We start from the raw sequence: 20,987 nt of genomic DNA, 5'->3' as shown, positions 1-20,987 counted from the left end.
CAAGTAAATTCCATGTCACTATACTTGTCTCAGAAGCACTGTGACGCATTTCCAGATCTTAAGATGAAGAAGGTCATTTGTTACTGAATACACATCTGAATCACTTTCATGCTGCAGATGACCAGTGTACCTGTAATACAGATAAACTTCCAACATCTAAGGAATGAAGAAGGGAGCAAGTTTGAAAGTAGGTATAAAGATCTTCTACAGTAATACAAAGGTAATATATAGTCCACACATTGAAAAGAAAATAGTACAAATCAACGATGAACTTACAGAACTGGTTGATGAATCTTTTTTTTTCTGCGATTGAACATGAGAAGATGGACAAGGAAAGAAATAAAAAGAAGTGTGTTTTTGGTAATGAACCATTCAAAAACTGAGGAAAGCTCAGCAAACAATGGAGAAATGCATGCTGGCAATTACTAGGAGAAACAGGAATACAAACAAATGTACCAGCAATTAAAGACATAATTATGACTGTAATGAAACTGAAATGTGGGTAGACAGTACATGTAACGTGGAAAATAGAAGGCGGATGTTTGTTGAGTTCCATGAAATTAGAGACTGGGAAGTGGGCGGATGTAATTATAAAATACACAAGAGTAGGATGGATGTGTGCAGCTGAAGACTGTAATGAATGGAAAAGTCTAGAGAAAGATCTTCATTCAGCAGTGGATGCCATATGACCAGCCATGGTGATAACATTTTACAAAGAGATTGCAAAATTTATTTGTTTGTGTTTCTGTAATACATTGTTCTTGTTTTAAGTATTAATACCTGTTTTAGGTATCTAGTTCTGGGATATCTACATATTACAACTGAATATTTCTCATGTGTTCAAATGATCTCATAGTACATTAACACCCCCCCCCCCCCCCCCCTACATGAACCATGGACCTTGCCGTTGGTGGGGAGGCTTGCGTGCCTCAACGATACAGATACAGATAGCCGTACCGTAGGTGCAACCACATCGGAGGGGTATCTGCTGAGAGGCCAGACAAACGTGTGGTTCCTGACAAGGGGCAGCAGCCTTTTCAGTAGTTGCAGGGGCAACAGTCTGGATGATTGACTGACCTGGCCTTGTAACACTAACCAAAACAGCCTTGCTGTGCTGGTACTGCGAACGGCTGAAAGCAAGGGGAAACTACAGCCATAATTTTTCCCCGAGGGCATGCAGCTTTACTGTATGATTAAATGATGATGGTGTCCTCTTGGGGAAAATGTTCTGGAGGTAAAATAGTCCCCCATTCGGATCTCCGGGCGGGGACTACTCAGGAGGACGTCTTTATTGGGAGAAAGAAAACTGGTGTTCTACGGATTGGAGCGTGGAATGTCAGATCCCTTAATTGGGCAGGAAGGTAAGAAAATTTAAAAAGGGAAATAGGTAGGTTAAAGTTAGATATAGTGGGAATTAGTGAAGTTCGATGGCAGGAGGAACAAGACTTTTTGTCAGGTGAATACAGGATTCTAAATACAAAATAAAATAGGGCTAATGCAGGAGTAGGTTTAATAATGAATAAAAAAATAGGAGTGCGGGTAAGCTACTACAAACAGCATAATGAACACATTAATGTGGCCAAGATAGACACAAAGTCCACGCCTACTACAGTAGTACAAGTTTATATGCCAACTAGCTCTGCAGATGATGAAGAAATTGATGAAATGTATGATGAGATAAAAGAAATTATTCAGGTAGTGAAGGGAGACAAAAATTTAATAGTCATGGGTGACTGGAATTCGACAGTAGGAAAAGGAAGAGAAGGAAACGTAGTAGGTGAACATGGATTGGGGCTAAGAAATGCAAGAGGAAGCCGCCTGGTAGAATTTTGCATAAAGCATAACTTAATCATAGCTAACACTTGGTTCAAGAATCATGAAAGAAGGTTGTATACATGGAAGAAGCCTGGAGATACTGCAAGGTCTCAGATTATATAATGGTAAGACAGAGATTTAGGAACCAGGTTTTAAATTGTGAGACATTTCCAGGGGCAGATGTGGATTCTGACCACAATCTATTGGTTATGAACTGCAGATTGAAACTGAAGAAACTGCAAAAAGGTGGGAATTTAAGGAGATGGGACCTGGATAAACTGAAAGAACCAGAGGTTGTACAGAATTTCAGGGAGAGCATAAGGGAACAATTGACAGGAATGGGGGAAAGAAATACAGTAGAAGAAGTATGGGTAGCTTTGAGGTATGAAATAGTGAAGGCAGCAGAGGATCAAGTAGGTAAAAAGACGAGGGCTAGTAGAAATCCTTGGGTAACAGAAGAGATACGGAATTTAATTGATGAAAGGAGAAAATACAAAAATGCAGTAAGTGAAGCAGGCAAAAAGGAATACAAATGTCTAAAAATGAGATTGACAGGAAGTGCAAAATGGCTAAGCAGGGATGGCTAGAGGAGAAATGTAATGATGTACAGGCTTATCTCACTAGGTGTAAGATAGATACTGCCTACAGGAAAATTAAAGAGACCTTTGGAGAAAGGAGAACCACGTGCATGAATATCAAGAGCTCAAATGGAAACCCAGTTCTAAGCAAAGAAGGGAAAGCAGAAAGGTGGAAGGAGTATATAGAGGGTCTATAGTAGATGAAATGGGAGATACGATACTGCATGAAGAGTTTGACAGAGCACTGAAAGACCTACGTCGAAACAAGGCCCCGGGAGTAGACAACATTCCATTAGAACTACTGACAGCCTTGGGAGAGCCAGTCCTGACAAAACTCTACCATCGGGTGAGCAATGTGTATGAGACAGGCGAAATTCCCTTAGACTTCAAGAAAAATATAATAATTCCAATCCCAAATAAAGCAGGTGTTGACAGACGTGAAAATTACCGAACTATCAGTTTAATAAGTCACAGCTGCAGAATACTAACACGAATTCTTTACAGACGAATGGAAAAACTGGTAGAAGCCGACCTTGGGGAAGATCAGTTTGGATTCCGTAGAAATGCTGGAACGTGAGGCAATACTGAACATACGACTTATCTTAGAAAATAGATTAAGAAAAGGCAAACCTACGTTTCTAGCATTTGTAGACTTAGAGAAAGCTTTTGACAATGTTGACTGGAATACTCTCTTTCAAATTCTGAAGGTGGCAGGGGTAAAATACAGGGAGCGAAAGGCTATTTACAATTTGTACAGAAACCAGATGGCAGTTATAAGAGTCACGGGGCGTGAAAGGGAAGCAGTGGTTGGGAAGGGAGTGAGACAGGGTTGTAGCCTCTCCCCGATGTTATTCAATCTGTATATTGAGCAAGCAGTAAAGGAAATAAAAGAAAAGTTCGGAGTAGGTATTAAAATCCATGGAGAAGAAATAAAAACTTTGAGCTTTGCCGATGACATTGTAATTCTGTCAGAGACAGCAAAGGACTTGGAAGAGCAGTTGAACGGAATGGACAATGTCTTGAAAGGAGGTTATAAGATGAACATCAACAAAAGCAAAACGCAGATAATGGAATGTAGTCGAATTAAGTCGGGTGATGCTGAGGGAATTAGATTAGGAAATGAGACACTTAAAGTAGTAAAGGAGTTTTGCTATTTGGGGAGCAAAATAACTGACGATGGTCGAAGTAGAGAGGATATAAAATGTAGACTGGCAATGGCAAGGAAAGTGTTTCTGAAGAAGAGAAATTTATTAACATCGAGTATAGATTTACGTGTCGGAAGTCGTTTCTGAAAGTATTTGTATGGAGTGTAGCCATGTATGGAAGTGAAACGTGGACGATAAATAGTTTAGACAAGAAGATAATAGAAGCTTTCGAAATGTGGTGCTACAGAAGAATGCTGAAAATTAGATGGGTAGATAACATAACTAATGAGGAGGTATTGAACAGAATTGGGGAGAAGAGGAGTTTGTGGCACAGCTTAACCAGAAGAAGGGATCGGTTGGTAGGACGTGTTCTGAGGCATCAAGGGATCACCAATTTAGTACTGGAGGGCAGCGTGGAGGGTAAAAATCATAGAGGGAGACCAAGAGATGAATACACTAAGCAGATTCAGAAGGATGTAGGCTGCAGTAGGTACTGGGAGATGAAGAAGCTTGCACAGGATAGAGTAGCATGGAGAGCTGCATCAAACCAGTCTCAGGACTGAAGACCACAACAACAACAAAAACAACAACAGTACATTAACCTTAGAAGTTTCTTGGCAGCAGACTTAGCTCTTTAACATATAAGGAAAATAATTGTGTATATGTGTGGGGTGGGGTAGGGTGGGCGGGAGTTTCACACGTACACACACCGTGAAACATCCTTCACAATTAAGACCAGCTATGATCTTGTGTTCAGCATGAGCTAAAGCTAATTATAAACATGAACTGCCAGCTGATGATGAACCTTCTGGTTCAAAACTGTCAATGGCACTGTTTGGTTTTAATAACTAGCCTTACTAATAGTGCTTGGTTGTAGTCTCTTTTTTTTCTTTTTAAAATTTTTTGTGAGAATTAAACTGTAAATAAACATTTGATTCTGATTCTGAACTGTACAAACATTGACGCAATTGCTTATGCTTAATACACTGATATATTTTTGTTTAGGAACGACTGAAAGCCTTATATCATCTTGTGCATGAGATTGAAGAAGAAAGAGTAAGGAGTGAACATAACCTTAACAACATATCTAAAGCACATGACAAAATAAATCAAGAAGAAAAAGTTTCTCCATATTACCAGGTAAAATGTGCTCTTTTTAATAACATCTGGGAACAGTTTTGCTCGTGTACTTGTATTCAATTGCTGTTTATCGATGGTTACAATTCATGTCATAATTTGACCATTTGGAAATTTATACCTTATTGTATCATTTATATAAAAAAAAAACGTGAAAATTACAGCATACAATGATGTTGTCAATTCTGCAGCTCTGCAATGAAATGCTTGTTGTGCCCATCTTATTATGGGCTTTGAGAGGGAGACATGCATGCATTTGGTTTTTTTGCAGCCTTATCATCATTGTCAGATGTAGAAGTAACTTGCAGGTGTGCCCCAGGGAAATGTGTTATGACCTTTGCTGTTCATATTGTATATTAATGACCTTGCAGACAATATTAATAGTAACCTCAGACTTTTTGCAGATGATACAGTTATCTGTAATGAAGTACTGTCTAAAAGAAGCCCCATAAATGTTCACTCAGATTCCAATAAGATTTCAAAGTGGTGCAAAGATTGGCAACTCGCTTTAAATGTTCAGAAATGTAAAACTGTGCACTTCACAAAAAAAAAAAAAGAAAAAGAAAGAAAGAAAGAGCAGTAACCTATGACCATATTATCAGTGAGTCTGTATTGGAATCACCCAATTCATATAAATACTATGTAACACTTTGTAGGAGTATGAAATTGAATGATCTCATAGGCTCAGTTGTAGGTAAAGCGTGTGGTTGGCTTCGGTTTATTGGTGGAGTTCTGGGGGAGTGCAGTCAGTGTACAAAGTAGATTGCTTACAAATCACTTGTGCAACTGGTCTAGAATATTGCTCAGTTATATGGGACCCATACCAAATGGGACTAACGGGGATATTGAACCTACACAGAGAAGGTCAGCACAAATGGTCACAGGTTAGTTTGATCCATGGGAGAGAGTCACAGAGATGCTGAAGGAAATGAGCTGGAAGACTCTTGAAAATAGATGTAAACTATCCTGAGAAAGTCTGTTTACAAAGTTTCAAGAACTGGCTCTAAATGATGACTCCAGGAATATACTACAACCCCCTACAAATTGCTAACAATGCGTATAAGATTAGAATAATTACCATCCTCAATACCTGAATGAAATGGGAAGAAACCATAATAACTGGAACAACGGTTTGCAGAGAACAGATTTAAATGTAGATGTAGATTATCTCCTGATAGTTTCGAACATCGGCCTTTAGGCTATATATATTTAAGGCATTCAATTAGATTTAATCCAAAATCTCCCCCCCCCCCTTTTTTTTTTTTTTTTAAAAAAAAAGGCTTTCGAGCTTGCAAGGAGGCTGTTAATGCTGAAGTTACATAATTTCAGTGTAGGGATAGCAAATCTAACGATATTAGTTCAGCTCATACAGTGTAGGGCATGTGAAACATTAAGGTATATAATTTTTCATCGCAGTTGCAATTTCCCAAACTAATAAAACACTTACATCAATCGTTTGCAATGCAAGCTTATTTCAGTGAAATAAAAAGTAACGGCAGATCGACGTTGCCCCACGTTGTGAAACACTAAGATTTCAAACATTTTGCACCTTGATTCAGAAGGGAAGAAACTGAAAATTATGTTCATTAACACAGAAAACAAACTGCAGATATAGACCATTTGCAATTCTGCACTTTCTTATGTTTTTCATCTTGAGATCTATGCAAACAACATATACTAACAAGAACGTTCACTGCTTACGTAATGTGCATGTTTCATTTGTAGCATGCAATTCTGAATATGATTTGTAAGCCTTCTGATGACTTCAATCCAGTACCTTGTGGAAGCAGAAATCTGGTCCGATTTCCGAATACCAAGCAACAACACACAATATATGTGCTAATCAAATCATCAGCTGTCATGAACTAATAGAGCTGTTTCAGAATCCTGAAAATAAAAAAAAAATAAAAAAAATTGCTAGGAGAATGAAGGGCATTGGGGTATGTAGTCTGAGAACTGCTAGAAGGCAGCCTGTGACTGTCAGAAGATTAATGGCATGTCTACCATGGAAGATTATGCTTAAATTTTCTTTTACTGGTTAGCCCTTATTTAGACTTTAATACTCTACCCATCCCATCCATTCTAGTTTTGTTTGATCGCTCAGAGGTGCAGGATACTGCTAATACTCAATATGTAGACAAGTTTTGCTGATCCTTTATCTCCCACCATGTAATCTGTATACTTGATCATAGATTATCTGCATTCGTTGATGGTAATGACCTTGTAAACTCCACCTACATCTTTTCAATGGAGTTAAGGGCTAGTTACTTCAGCACAAAGGGAAGAAGTTTTATTCTTCGCTGTTGTTGGAACCAGTTCTCGATAGCTCTGATGCTATGAATGAGATCCTGTAAATAAATTATCATGTGTTAAATTTCAGATATTATATTTCTGACTAATGTGTGAATTTTTAATTTTGAGACTGTGAAAAAAATTGGACTCCTGCAATGACTGTGTCGTCTAAGCAAGAGGTTTAAAAGTCGTACTTGGTAAAGAGTTTTCAGATTCCATGATACTTCAGTGAGTGCAGCAGACAGAAAAGCACGACCACAAGAGGAGGGTTGGGGATTGCGATCAGAGTACGGAGTGAATGAAGATGTAGTTTAAGATACCAAACATCTCACATTGGTAGGCTTTCGTTCGGGACATATCGTCCTCAGAAAACAGACAAGATTAATTTAAAACAGCCTCAGGTTTTGTAATGGTGAGATAGTCAACTGTGTCTGTTGTTAGGCTGGCCTGTTTGGGGTCTAGCATTCAATAAAAGCCATGTAAAGTGTTACTTTTTTATTTTCGTTGATGTCAGAATTTTTAAATTTCTGTTAGATTCTGTTTCGTGGCTGCAAACGGTATTCTGCTTCACCTTTTTAGTTCAATAACTAGCCTTTACTTTATTTTTTTTCACTCTCTTCCCACTCACAAAGATACAAGAAATATACAGATCTATTTTCAGACGGAGATAGTCTGTGCGAACATCACACATATTCAGTCACTTAATACGCTGCATTTAATGAACGCAGCCATGGCCACCAGTGTTGCCTCTTCGCACCTTGTGTGAATGCCATCACTCATGACTTATTGTTCTTTTGATATATATGCATAAATAGAAGGGTAATAAACTGTAACTGAAATAAGTCAGACAGTGCTGAGGCAATTAGCCTAGGGAATGAGATGCTGAGGTAGTATATGAGTTTTGCTATGTGGGCAGCCAAGTACGTGATGGTTGCAGAAGAAAAGCGGTTATAAAAGGTAGACTGGCAAAACCAACAATAGCTTAAGAGATAAACATGCTAATATTAAATATAAATTTGAGTGTTAGGAAATCTTTTCTGGAAGGATGTTTGTCGGTTTTACTGCTATTGTTTAATGCTGTAGGTTGTGTTCAGTACACACAAACACTAGCCCTAGCTAGGATTTACACATTATCTGAGTCACAGAAATGGAAATAATGTTATTATAGTATTATTCAGTATTCTACTCTTTTTAGACACATGGCCACACTGCATATCCGAAATTTGGAGAGTACAGTGCCTCATGTTGTTGTTGTTGTTGTTGTTATTGTTGTTGTGGTCTTCAGCCCTGAGACTGGTTTGATGCAGCTCTCCATGCTACTCTATCCTGTGCAAGCTGCTTCATCTCCCAGTACGTACTGAAGCCTACATCCTTCTGAATCTGCGTAGTGTATTCATCTCTTGGTCTCCCTCTACGATTTGTACCCTCCGCGCTGCCCTCCAATACTAAATTAGTGATCCCTTGATGCCTCAGAACATGTCCTACCAACTGATCCCTTCTTCTAGTCAAGTTGTGCCACAAACTCCTCTTCTCCCCAATTCTATTCAATACCTCCTCATTAGTTATGTGATCTACCCATCTAATCGTCAGCATTCTTCTGTAGCACCACATTTCGAAAGCTTCTATTCTCTTCTTGTCCAAACTATTTATCGTCCATGTTTCACTTCCATACATGCCTACACTCCATACAAATACTTTCACAAACGACGTCTTGACACTTAAATCTATACTCGATGTACAGTGTCTAAAACCAAAGATGATGTGACTTACCGAACAAAAGCACTGGCAGGTCGATAGACACACAAACAAACACAAACATTCACACAAAATTCAAGCTTTCGCAACAAACAGACACAAGCAGACATATGGCATGGTCTTTAAATATGTCTGCTTGTGTCTGTATATGTGTGGATGGATATGTGTCTGTGTACGAGTGTATACCTGTCCTTTTTGCCCCCTAAGGTAAGTCTTTCCGCTCCCGGGATTGGAATGACTCCTTACCCTCTCCCTTAAAACCCACATACTTTCGTCTTTCCCTCTCCTTCCCTCTTTCCTGATGAGGCAAAAGTTTGTTGCGAAAGCTTGAATTTTGTGTGTATGTTTGTGTTTGTTTGTGTGTCTGTCGACCTGCCAGCACTTTCATTTGGTAAGTCACATCATCTTTGTTTTATATATATATATATATATATATATCTCCTCTTCCTCAAAATCACCCTCTCCAAACCTTTCAGGAATTTCTGACTTCCAGCCTTGCATCTCAATCCTTCTTAAAAAACCTTAATCCTACTCCCAACATCACCACTGCTGAAGCCCAGGCTATCTGTGATCTGAAGGCTGACCGATCCATTGTCATTCTTCCGGCGGACAAGGGTTCCACGACCGTGGTACTTGATCGTCGGGAGTATGTGGCTGAGGCACTGCGTCAGCTTTCAGAGAACACCACATACAAAGTTTGCCAAGGTAACCCCATTCCCGATGTCCAGGCGGAGCTTCAAGGAATCCTCAGAACCTTAGGCCCCCTGCAAAACCTTTCACCTGACTCCATCAACCTCCTGACCCCACCGACACCCCGCACCCCTACCTTCTACCTTCTTCCTTCTTCCTAAAATCCACAAACCCAATCATCCCGGCCGCCCCATTGTAGCTGGTTACCAAGCCCCCACAGAACGTATCTCTGCCTACGTAGATCAACACCTTCAACCCATTACATGCAGTCTCCCATCCTTCATCAAAGACACCAACCACTTTCTCGAACGCCTGGAATCCTTACCCAATCTGTTACCCCTGGAAACCATCCTTGTAACCATTGATGCCACTTCCTTATACACAAATATTCCGCACGTCCAGGGCCTCGCTGCGATGGAGCATTTCCTTTCACGCCGATCACCTGCCACCCTACCTAAAACCTCTTTCCTCATCACCTTAGCCAGCTTCATCCTGACCCACAACTTCTTCACTTTTGAAGGCCAGACACACCATCAATTAAAGGGAACAGCCATGGGTACCAGGATGGCCCCCTCGTACGCCAACCTATTCATGGGTCGCTTAGAGGAAGCCTTCTTGGTTACCCAGGCCTGCCAACCCAAAGTTTGGTACAGATTTATTGATTACATCTTCATGATCTGGACTCACAGTGAAGAAGAACTCCAGAATTTCCTCTCCAACCTCAACTCCTTTGGTTCCATCAGATTCACCTGGTCCTACTCCAAATCCCATGCCACTTTCCTTGACGTTGACCTCCACCTATCCAATGGCCAGCTTCACACGTCCGTCCACATCAAACCCACCAACAAGCAACAGTACCTCCATTATGACAGCTGCCACCCATTCCACATCAAACGGTCCCTTCCCTACAGCCTAGGTCTTCGTGGCAAGCGAGTCTGCTCCAGTCCGGAATCCCTGAACCATTACACCCACAACCTGACAACAGCTTTCGCATTTCGCAACTACCCTCCCGACCTGGTACAGAAGCAAATAACCAGAGCCACCTCCTCATCCCCTCGAACCCAGAATCCCCCACAGAAGAACCACAAAAGTGCCCCACTTGTGACAGGATACTTTCCGGGGCTGGACCAGACTCTGAATGTGGCTCTCCAGCAGGGATACGACTTCCTCAAATCCTGCCCTGAAATGAGATCCATCCTTCATGAAATCCTCCCCACTCTACCAAGAGTGTCTTTCCGCTGTCCACCTAACCTTCGTAACCTGTTAGTTCATCCCTATGAAATCCCCAAACCACCTTCCCTACCCTCTGGCTCCTATCCTTGTAACCGCCCCCGGTGTAAAACCTGTCCCATGCACCCTCCCACCACCACCTACTCCAGTCCTGTAACCCGGAAGGTGTACACGATCAAAGGCAGAGCCACATGTGAAGGCACCCACGTGATTTACCAACTGACCTGCCTACACTGTGATGCATTCTATGTGGGAATGACCAGCAACAACCTGTCCATTCGCATGAATGGACACAGGCAGACAGTGTTTGTTGGTAATGAGGATCACCCTGTGGCTAAACATGCCTTGGTGCACAGCCAGCACATCTTGGCACAGTGTTACACCGTCCGGGTTATCTGGATACTTCCCACCAACACCAACCTATCCGAACTCCGGAGATGGGAACTTGCTCTTCAATATATCCTCTCTTCCCGTTACCCACCAGGCCTCAATCTCCGCTAATTTCAAGTTGCCGCCACTCATACCTCACCTGTCATTCAACATCATCTTTGCCTCTTCACTTCTGCCTCGACTGACATCTCTGCCCAAACTCTTTGTCTTTAAATATGTCTGCTTGTGAGATGTCTGCTTGTGCCTGTATATGTGTGGATGGATATGTGTGTGTGTGCGAGTGTATACCTGTCCTTTTTTCCCCCTAAGGTAAGTCTTTCCGCTCCCGGGATTGGAATGACTCCTTACCCTCTCCCCTAAAACCCACATCCTTTCGTCTTTCCCTCTCCTTCCCTCTTTCCTGATGAGGCAACAGTTTGTTGCAAAAGCTTGAATTTTGTGTGTGTGTTTGTTTGTGTGTCTATCGACCTGCCAGCGCTTTCGTTTGGTAAGTCACATCATCTTTGTTTTTAGATATATTTTTCCCACGTGGAATGTTTCCCTCTATTTTTTATAAAACAGTGTCTCCTATCATATTGGATATATGGAGTCATTCATGCAGGATTCCAGCTATGAAAATGCAGTCTTCTTGCCATTAGTATAGCCAAGACAGTGCAGCTTTGTAGGCATTGTTTGGAAACACTGTTGTTAATTTGCCAGTGTGGGACTGATGTATCCTGCCAAATTTGCTTGATCTTTCTTTGTCATCTGGATGAAATATTCTGAATAAGTCCTACTTAAGACATCACATCGAATTACTAAAATAAACTTTTTTGACTCCAAAAAGGTTGTTTCATGTGTAAGCTACCCCCTACTCTCACCTTTCACATTGCGAAGTATCTACGTCAGTTATGATTTTGGCGATGAGAGGGTGTTAACTGCACCAGTGCTTTGTCAACATAGTTTTTATGTGCGCACTTTCTAAAATGGTAGTGTCATCTGAAACTAGTTACAGTTTTGCTTCTAGGGATATATCTAATTAATTCCTTTTGCTTTACTTTAATTGAGCTGCTAACTGTCACAATCAAGTGATGAATCTTAACCCTTCATCTAATGTGTATCCTGGCAACCCTGCAGGAGTTGCCATAATTGTCTGCTTCATGAGTACCAAATTACATCAGCAACAAAAAAAGAGAAAGTGTCAGAAAAGATTCAAAGCAACTGTAAGTGTGACAAATCTAATTTTGTTCAATATCTTGATATCAAAAATGATAGGAAAACTGACAGAAGCAATGAACAAATTGTTATTTATGATAGGTATGGGGGTGAAAAAGTGAGAAAGTACACAACTGCACATGCCTACTACTTCTGTTTTGTTTCTGCTTCAGTAGTCATAGATTCAGTTTTTTCTTATTAATCCACAGTTTGGCTTCAATGTATTACTCTATAATCCATAACATCTCCACATTTTGGTGGTATTCCTAGTATCTTAGTTGTGTATGGCACAAGACCAGATACAATCCATTTGAGGTCAACAGTACGTAGATCTTACTGTTTCTTTGGACAAGACCATTTTGCACTCGATTTGTGAAAATAAGCTTTCACCACAGGCCAAGCAGGATAGGGGTACAATTCATTTGTGTTTTTCAATGCCTATGTTATCTGCTGTCAGATTCACTCAGATGAGTGTCTGCTAGCACAACTCCACTGATGGCTGGCTGGAGCAGGCTATGGATAGCAGTGAGGACAATGTGAGCCATCCAAGAAGTTCATCATATTGCTAGTGCATTTAAGATGTCACCAAACTGCAGAGGATGTTTGGTACCTCTGTGCTCATTTTCTCTCTCTTGGGATTGGTGCTAAGAGATACTGCTAAATTCTTATGATATTCTCTTTTCATACTAGTGAAATAATTTGTAGTAGTCATGTTTGTATGAAAAAGAGATCACAAATCTAATTTTTGAACCCTAAGAAGGTCGTTCCACACTTAAATTGCAACTGGTTTTATATTTCATATCTGTCATCAGAGAAATGTTAGAGAGCTGGTTGTGGAAGTGTCATGTTAGCTCCTTGGAGTATGCTTGTCTCGTGATCTAATGCAGATGTAGTTGCTGGTTCACATCTCATTAGTCTAGCGAGATGTGTCACTTCAGTTTTTATTTTCTTTTTGTAAATTGCCAGAATGGAATTCAGTAACAAAAGACTGAGAGAATCTTTGCATTGCATCAACTGAATGATTACGCTATTTTTATTTTTCATCTTCAACAGTCTTCTGTAATACAATAAACTTCGTTCATTACTAGTTTGTTATTGTTATTATTTATTATTATTATTACTATTACTATCATTCATTCACTTACAAGAGCTTTCCTAACCCTATTTAGTACCAATATATATGACAATGGATATGGAAGAATGGAATATTGGATGTTTTTCCACGCAAAGAACACACATTTATATTTGTGACTTGTGTTCGCAGCAGTAGGAAAATCCCAGTAAGAATAGGCAACATCAGCATGGTACAGATTTGTGATCATGACAGTGGTTTACCCATGGCTCAACTACAGGTTGCAGTGTTACAACTGTGAATGGAAAACCAAAAACGATTTTTTTGTTCTGCTGCTGTTTGAATGGGCTATGCCAATGGATAAATTTGGGTTTTTACATTGCCACAGCTATTTAAACTTCTACAGAAATTCTGAGTAATCAAATTTGTGTTTCACATGTGAATTTTGATTTCGAATATGATTGGTAAGCCTTCTGGTGAACTTGTTCCAGTATCTTGTGGGAGCAGGTGTAGTGGTCTGCTTATGAATACCAAGCAACAGTAAACAAAAAAGTAACTGGAAATATTCAAAAGAACTATCAGTGACACAGAATGACATGGCGTTGGATTTTTTCATCATTTAGGGACCAAACAAGAGTATAACATTATGAAAGCAATGGACAGACTGTTTAGTATATATTATTTGTATATATCACAAGGTGAAAAATGTATGAAGGTGCAGAGTTGGACATTGCTAATATGTGCAGTTTAGTTTCTGTGTTAATTGCACAAATACACCGTCATTTGGCCATTGCACATACTCCTGTATGGAGAACATAGTAATAAGTGTTGCTGGTGTAGAGAAACAACTAAAAGAGTCGAAAAAAAGTAAGTCACCAGGTCCTAATGGAATCTTAGTTCGGATTTATGAAGAGTACTCTATAAATTGGCTCCTTACTTAGCTCGAATTTATTGTCAATCTCTCACCCAGCACATAGTCCAAAGCAACTGGAAAAAAGCGCATGTGACTCCTGTGTATAGGAAGGGTAAAAGAATGGACTCACAAAACTACAGACCAATATCCTTAACATAGGTTTAGTGCAGAATCCTTGAGAATATTCTCAGTTTCAATATGACAGATTTCCTTGAACGGGAAAAGCTTCTATCCACAAATCAGCATGGTTTTATAAAGCATTACTCTTGTGGAACTGAGGTTGCCCTTTTCTCACATTAGATCCTGGTAACCATTGATGAAGGGTGACAGGTGGAGTCCATATTCTCAGATTTCCGTAAAACATTTGACGCAGTGCCACACTGCTGACTGTTAACGAAGGTACAAGCATACGGAATAGGTTCCCAGATATGTGGCCGGCTGCTGTGGCCGAGTGGTTCTAGGTGCTTCAGTCCTGACCCGTGCTGCTGTTATGGTCACAGGTTCGAATCCTGCCTCGGTAGGTTAGTTAGGTTTAAGTAGTTCTAAGTCTAGGGGACTGATGATCTCAGATGTTAAGTCCATAGTGCTTAGAGCCATTTGAACTGGATATTTGAGTGGCTTGAAGACTTCTTAAGTAACAGAACCCACTATTTTGTCCTCGATGCCAAGTGTTCATCAGAGCTTAGGGTATCATTGGGAGGCCCCCAGGTAAGTGTGATAGGAGCGCTGTAGTTCTCTATATACATAAACAGTGTGATGGACAGGGTAAACAGCAGTCTGTGGCTGTTTGTTGATGATGTTGTGGTGTATGGAAAGGTATCGTCATTGAGTGGCTGTAGGAGGATACACTATGACTTAGATGAAATGTCTAGTTGATGTGATAATTGCAGCTAGCTCTAAATGTAGAAAAATGTGCGTTAATGCAGATCAGTACAGAACATAAACTCACAATGTTCAGATACAGTATTAGTGGTGTGCTGCATGAACAGTCACATTGATTAAATATTTAGGCGTAACATTGCAAAGCAATATGAAATGGATTGATCATGTAAGAACTGTAGAAGGGAAAGCGAATGGTCGGCTGCAGTCTGTTGGTAGAATTTTAGGAAAGTGTGGTTCATCTGTAAATGAAACAGCATATAGGACAGTAGTATGACCCACAATTGAGTACTGTTCAAGTTTTTGGGATCCACACAAGGACGGATTAAAGAAGATATCGAAGCAATTCTTCAGAGGCAGGCTGCTAGATTCCTTACCAGTAGGTTCGAACAGCGTGCAGATATTGTGGAAATGTTTTGGGAAATTAAATGGGAATCACTGGAGGAAGGGCAATGTCTTTTTGAGGAGCACTGTTGAGAAAAGCCCCCAGGGGCTCACCATTCATTTGCTGGGTACGGGCTTGGCGACCCCGGGGTTCCTGAGCTGGGAACTGGTAAGCGCCGCCAGTCCCCTGTCACCGTAAGCTCTGAGCATACTTCAGCGACCACCGTGCGGCGCAGCGGTGGAACGTTGTGTGTCTCAGGGAATGGGGATCTTGGCTTGACCGCCAAGATCGCGAGGATGGAATAAACCTCTATAAAAAAACCCTCAATCTCAAGGTGTGCTGCGTGCCGATGAGATGCATGGCTGTTGAGGTGGAACAGTCGTTAGCGGGCAACCTCTGAGGAACCTGCCGCACCTCAATTGTATAAGGCTTACCTAGGCACGCGGGGCTCTGTCTAGGTGGACTCCTAGTTCCCTAGCTGCTCGTGGGACCGAGATGGAACCCTCGAAGTTTTCTTCTTCTCCTCCCAGCGGAAAGGGTGGGCCGCTGGTAGGTTCTAACACCCAATCTCACAAGAGGGCTCGTGTAGCCAGTCCTCCTGATTCAGGTAGTAGTAACAGAACGCATGCTGCTTCGCAGAATGTGTTTCTTATAATTAAAAGAAAAGATAGGAGTTTCGAAAAAGTTTCGCCATTTTACATCCAGAAAGGCTTAGGAGGTATTGCTGGCACATTAAAATCTGTAAAGCGCTTGCGAAATGGCACCTTGTTGGTTGAAACATCTAGCTTCCAGCAAGTCCAGAACCTTCAGAAGGCACAATTTCTTGGGAGAGTTTGCGATAGAGACTGAATTTCACAACACCTTGAACTACAGCAAGGGTGTTGTGACTTGCAGAGATCTCGTGGACATTCCCCAAGACAAACTGAAGGCTGAATGGTCCCGGGAAGGAATTGTCGACGTGCAACATGTTATGAAACGGGTGGATGGTACTCTCATAAAGACTGACTCATTTATCCTTACATTTAACAGCACCAAATTGCCAGAGCATGTGAAGGCAGGTTTCCTACGTCTCAGTGTACGGCCTTATTACCCCAACCCCATGCGGTGTTTTAAATGCCAACACTTTGGACACACTACTCTCGGCTGTAGAGGGGAAGCCACTTGCAGGAATTGTGGTACAGTTGCCCATGAGGGAGTTAGTTGCTCCTCTCCTCCCAAGTGTGTCAACTGCTCTGGGGCTCACCCTGTGTGGAGTAGGGAATGCAGAGTTTTCCTTGAGGAACGGAAGATCCAGGAACTTAAGACTACAAAACGCATCCCGTATGGTGAGGCGAAGAAAATTTACAAGTCCCTGCAGCCGCCCACGTTCGCTGCTTCCTTTTCTTCCGTTCTCAAACAGCCAGTCTTGAAAACCGATGCCGCTACACAAACGGAGGTTGCTACTGTCAGCACTAGCACCTGCGTTTGTCAATGTACGTGTGCTGCTGCCGTTCCTGTGAAGCCTGCTGCTCCCCCCCGGCCTTCTGACCAGGCTGTGGTAACTGACATCATGGAACTTCCTGCCCCTTCCCGGGTCCAGTTTTGTGCACTGCCCAGTGCTCCTACACCCCCTACTGCTTCTGAGGTGTTGGCTTCAATGCCACCTCAGGCCAGAAAATCGAAGCCAAAGACAAAGGTGAAGACTCGCCCACTAAAGGAGACTGAAGTTCTACAGTCTGCTGATGTGGATGTCATTCTCTCTGACGTCTCTCTCGACTCCTCTTCTGAGGCGATGGAGGTTGATGTCAGACTGGGGCAATCATCTCGCCCCAAATCTGAGCCTCCACCTGTTGTGGGCTCTCCTCCCCGACAGAAAGTGAGAATGAAGGTACTCCCACTCTGATAGATGGCTCCCATTATACAGTGGAACATTAATGGATTCCGGGCACATGTGGAGGAACTGAACCTCCTAGCACGGCAACGCCCCCTGTGCTTGTGTTTACAGGAAACACATTTCAAACTGCATTTCAAACCATCTGATGCTCCTGTACTAAGGGGCTATATGTTATATCGCCGAGATGACCTGACTGGAGACAGGGCCAAAGGCGGAGTCACCGTGTTTGTCGATTATGACCACCACTCCTCTGCTCTCCCCCTGGATACTGACCTGCAAGCAGTTGCAGTTGACATTTATTCCTGTCGGAGGCTTACCGTTTGCTCCCTTTATTTACCCCCTCTGGATGCAGTGAACTTAGAGGCTCTCACAGACCTTATCGACCAACCCCCCCCCCCCCCCTCCCCGTGTTCCTCCTCCTGGGAGACTTCAATGCCCATCATGTCCTGTGGGGCTCCACTTCTCTTTGCGCTCGAGGTCGAATTTTGGAGAGCCTCCTAACATCTCAAGTGTTGTGCATCCTCAACACAGGTACTCCGACTCATTTCTCTAGTGCTACAGGGTCATTCTCAGCCATTGACCTATCTTTCTGCTCTCCAACCCTCACTGACTCTGTTCACTGGGAGGTCATTGACGACCTACATTCCAGCGATCACTTCCCTATCCGCATTCATCTCCTGGATGGTGTATTGCTGGAGCAGCGGCCACCATCGTGGATGATTGGCAGGGCTAACTGGCCACTGTTCACTCGGTTGGCTGTCTTTGACCGCCACAACAGCGTACAGGAATGGGTGGATCACATCACGCTTGTGATCCACCATGCTGCTGACCTGTCCATACCACAGTCTTCTGGCACTCTTAAGCGGCGCCTTGTGCCTTGGTGGACAGAAGAGTGCTGTTTAGCCATCGGGGACAGGCGTGCGGCTCTTCGCCGATTTAAATGCCGCCCAACAGCGGTCAATCTTACCGCCTTTTGTATCGCGAGAGCCAGAGCACGCCGTGTCATTAAAGAGAGCAAGAAAAGGTCATGGCAGGAGTTTCTGGACTCCATCAACCGTTCCACTTGTTCCACAAAGGTATGGGAAGCCATCCGGAGGATTTCCGGTAAACGCAGCTGTTTACCAATAGCTGCAGTCCTGAACCAGGGATGCCTCCAAACGACACCCAGAGCCATAGCTCAGTCGCTGGCAGAGCATTTTGCACAAAGTACTGCCACTGCAACCCAGGATCCAGCGTTTCGTCGCTACCGTGCGACTGTCGAAAGAGCGAACTTGGACTTTCGGTCGAACAGTTCTGAGGCCTACAACTCCCCTTTCTCCATGTGGGAACTTGACTCGGCTCTTACTGAGACTTCTGACACTGCACCAGGTTACAACCGCATCCGGTACTCCATGCTTCGACATCTGCCAGCGGCGTCAAAGGAAATCCTCCTCGAATGTTTTAATCTCATATGGCAGACAGGAGTGTTCCCCACCTCGTGGAGGGAGGCAATCCTCATCCCTCTCCTCAAACCAAGAAAGGAGCGCACATGTCCCAGTAGTTATCGTAGTATCACCTTGACAAGCTGTGTCGGAAAGACCCTGGAACGGATGGTTAACCGTCGTCTGGTCTGGCTGCTAGAGACCAGACAGCTCCTTAGCCGCTTTCAGTGTGGATTCCGAAAATTTCGGTCCACAGTCGACAACCTGACCCTCCTCGAGGCGGCTATTCAGCAGGCTTTCCTCCGTCAGCGTCACTGTATCGGTATCTTCTTTGATATCAGTAAGGCATATGATACTACTTGGAGACACTGTATTCTTGCACAACTGCATCAATGGGGCTTTCGTGGCCACCTCCCCATTTTCATTCGGTCTTTCCTGTCTCAGCGGTTTTTTCGGACCCGCGTTGGTAACACACTGTCTGATCGCTTTGAGCAAGAGAACGGTGTCCCCCAGGGCAGTGTTTTAAGCGTTACCCTCTTTGCCATAGCCATAAACAGTATAACGTCTACAGTGAGGAGTCCGGTACAGTGCTCCTTGTTTGTGGACGACTTTGCTGTTTTCTGTTCCTCCTCTAGTGTTGCATCCGCGAGCCGTCAATTGCAACTAACAGTGCGGCGGTTAGAGGAGTGGGCTGCAAAGACGGGTTTTAGGTTTTCTGCCGATAAGTGTGTTTGTGTTCATTTTAATCGTTCTCGTCGTCTTTTTACGTTGCATGCCTTGCATATGGGGGATACTGTCCTACATTTTAGAGACACAGTGCGGTTTCTGGGCCTAATTTTTGACTCCAGGTTGTCATGGTTGCCACACCTACGTGACTTGAAAGCCAGAATGCTGAAGGCACTGAACATCCTCAAGTGCCTCAGCCACAGGTCTTGGGGAGCGGTCAGGGCGCGTCTCCTTCAGTTTTATCGAGCTTTCATGCGCTCATGGCTGGACTATGGGTGCACAGTATATGGGTCAGCGAGGCCGTCTTATTTGCGGATCCTTGACGCTGTTCACCATGCTGGGATTCGACTGGTCACGGGTGCTTATCGGACCAGTCCCGTACCCAGCCTCTGTGCTGAGGCTGGCGAACCGCCACTTACCATCCGGCGGCAGCTCCTGCTGGTGCGCCAAGCTTGTAAGTTTCTTGCAGCTCCCAGCTCGCCTGCTCACCATCTTGTTGCCCATCCACCTCTGGACCGCCTTTTTTCCCGCCGCCCCCGGGCTACGTTGCCGTTTGGGATCCGAGTGCAACGTGTGCTTGAGTCCCTCGGTGTGGAGTCTGTACAACCCCAAATCCTGGGTTTTAACCGCCTGCCACCCTGGTTACTGAAGAGGCCCCGTGTGATTTTAGATTTATTGCAGTACAAGAGAGATTGCACTCCTACCAGCGTTTTTAATGCAGCATTTACTGCCATTTTATCTGAGCACCACGACTATGTAGCTGTTTTTACGGATGGGTCGAAACAAGGGGATTCCGTGGGTTGCTCAGTTGTTTCTTCGGATCGTGTCCTCAAGGTCCGACTGCCTCAGACTTTTACTGTCTTTGATGCAGAATTGTCTGCGATCTTGCGGGCACTGGAGCAGATGAGACTTTCTTCCTCTCCTAAATTTCTTGTCTGTTCCGATTCACTCAGTGCCCTTCACTCATTGCAACGTTTGTATCCGGCGGACCAAATAGTCCAGACCATCCAGGATGCCCTCCTCCGACTACAGCGACTGGGGAAGGTTGTAGCTTTCTGCTGGGTTCCGGGGCATGTCGGGATTGCTGGGAATGAAAGGGCGGATCTCGCAGCCAAGGAGGCGTGTCTCGAACTACAAGTATCTCAGTGTGCTATCCCCTTGCACGCACTCACCTCGCTGTTGAGCTCACGAGTCATGCGTCGGTGGGAGGATGAGTGGCTGGAAGTGACTGACAGTAAGCTCCGTATAGTCAAGCCCACAACGCGTGTGTGGTGTACTTCCTTCCAGCCCATCGATGGGACGAGGTTCTCCTCACGTGGCTTCGAATAGGCCACAGCCCTATGACGCATGGCTTACTACTCCGACGAGAGGACCCTCCAATGTGTGGTGCTTGCGGCGTCCAGGTCACTGTGCGCCACGTTTTATTGGATTGCGTTTTATTTTCTGCGTTTTTAATGCAGCATTTTCTGCCATTTTATCTGAGCACCACGAC

At 43.4% G+C, this 20,987-nt stretch overlaps 1 protein-coding gene across 6 annotated transcripts in view; it reads left to right on the top strand.

Annotated features, from left to right (window-relative positions):
- Window positions 1–20,987, top strand: part of LOC126253114 (SAGA-associated factor 29) — a 63,778-nt gene that overhangs the window by 10,163 nt on the left and 32,628 nt on the right. For all 6 annotated transcript variants that reach the window (XM_049954227.1, XM_049954228.1, XM_049954229.1 and 3 more), the window contains one exon: window positions 4,544–4,678. In XM_049954227.1, coding sequence (XP_049810184.1) covers window positions 4,544–4,678 — 135 coding nt within the window. The remainder of the gene's footprint in view (window positions 1–4,543; window positions 4,679–20,987) is intronic.

Source organism: Schistocerca nitens, chromosome 4, assembly GCF_023898315.1.
Source record: "Schistocerca nitens isolate TAMUIC-IGC-003100 chromosome 4, iqSchNite1.1, whole genome shotgun sequence".
Classification (NCBI taxonomy): Eukaryota; Metazoa; Arthropoda; class Insecta; order Orthoptera; family Acrididae; genus Schistocerca; species Schistocerca nitens.
The sequence above is the reverse complement of the archived record's forward strand: the minus strand, read 5'-3'. Positions and strand labels throughout refer to the sequence as shown.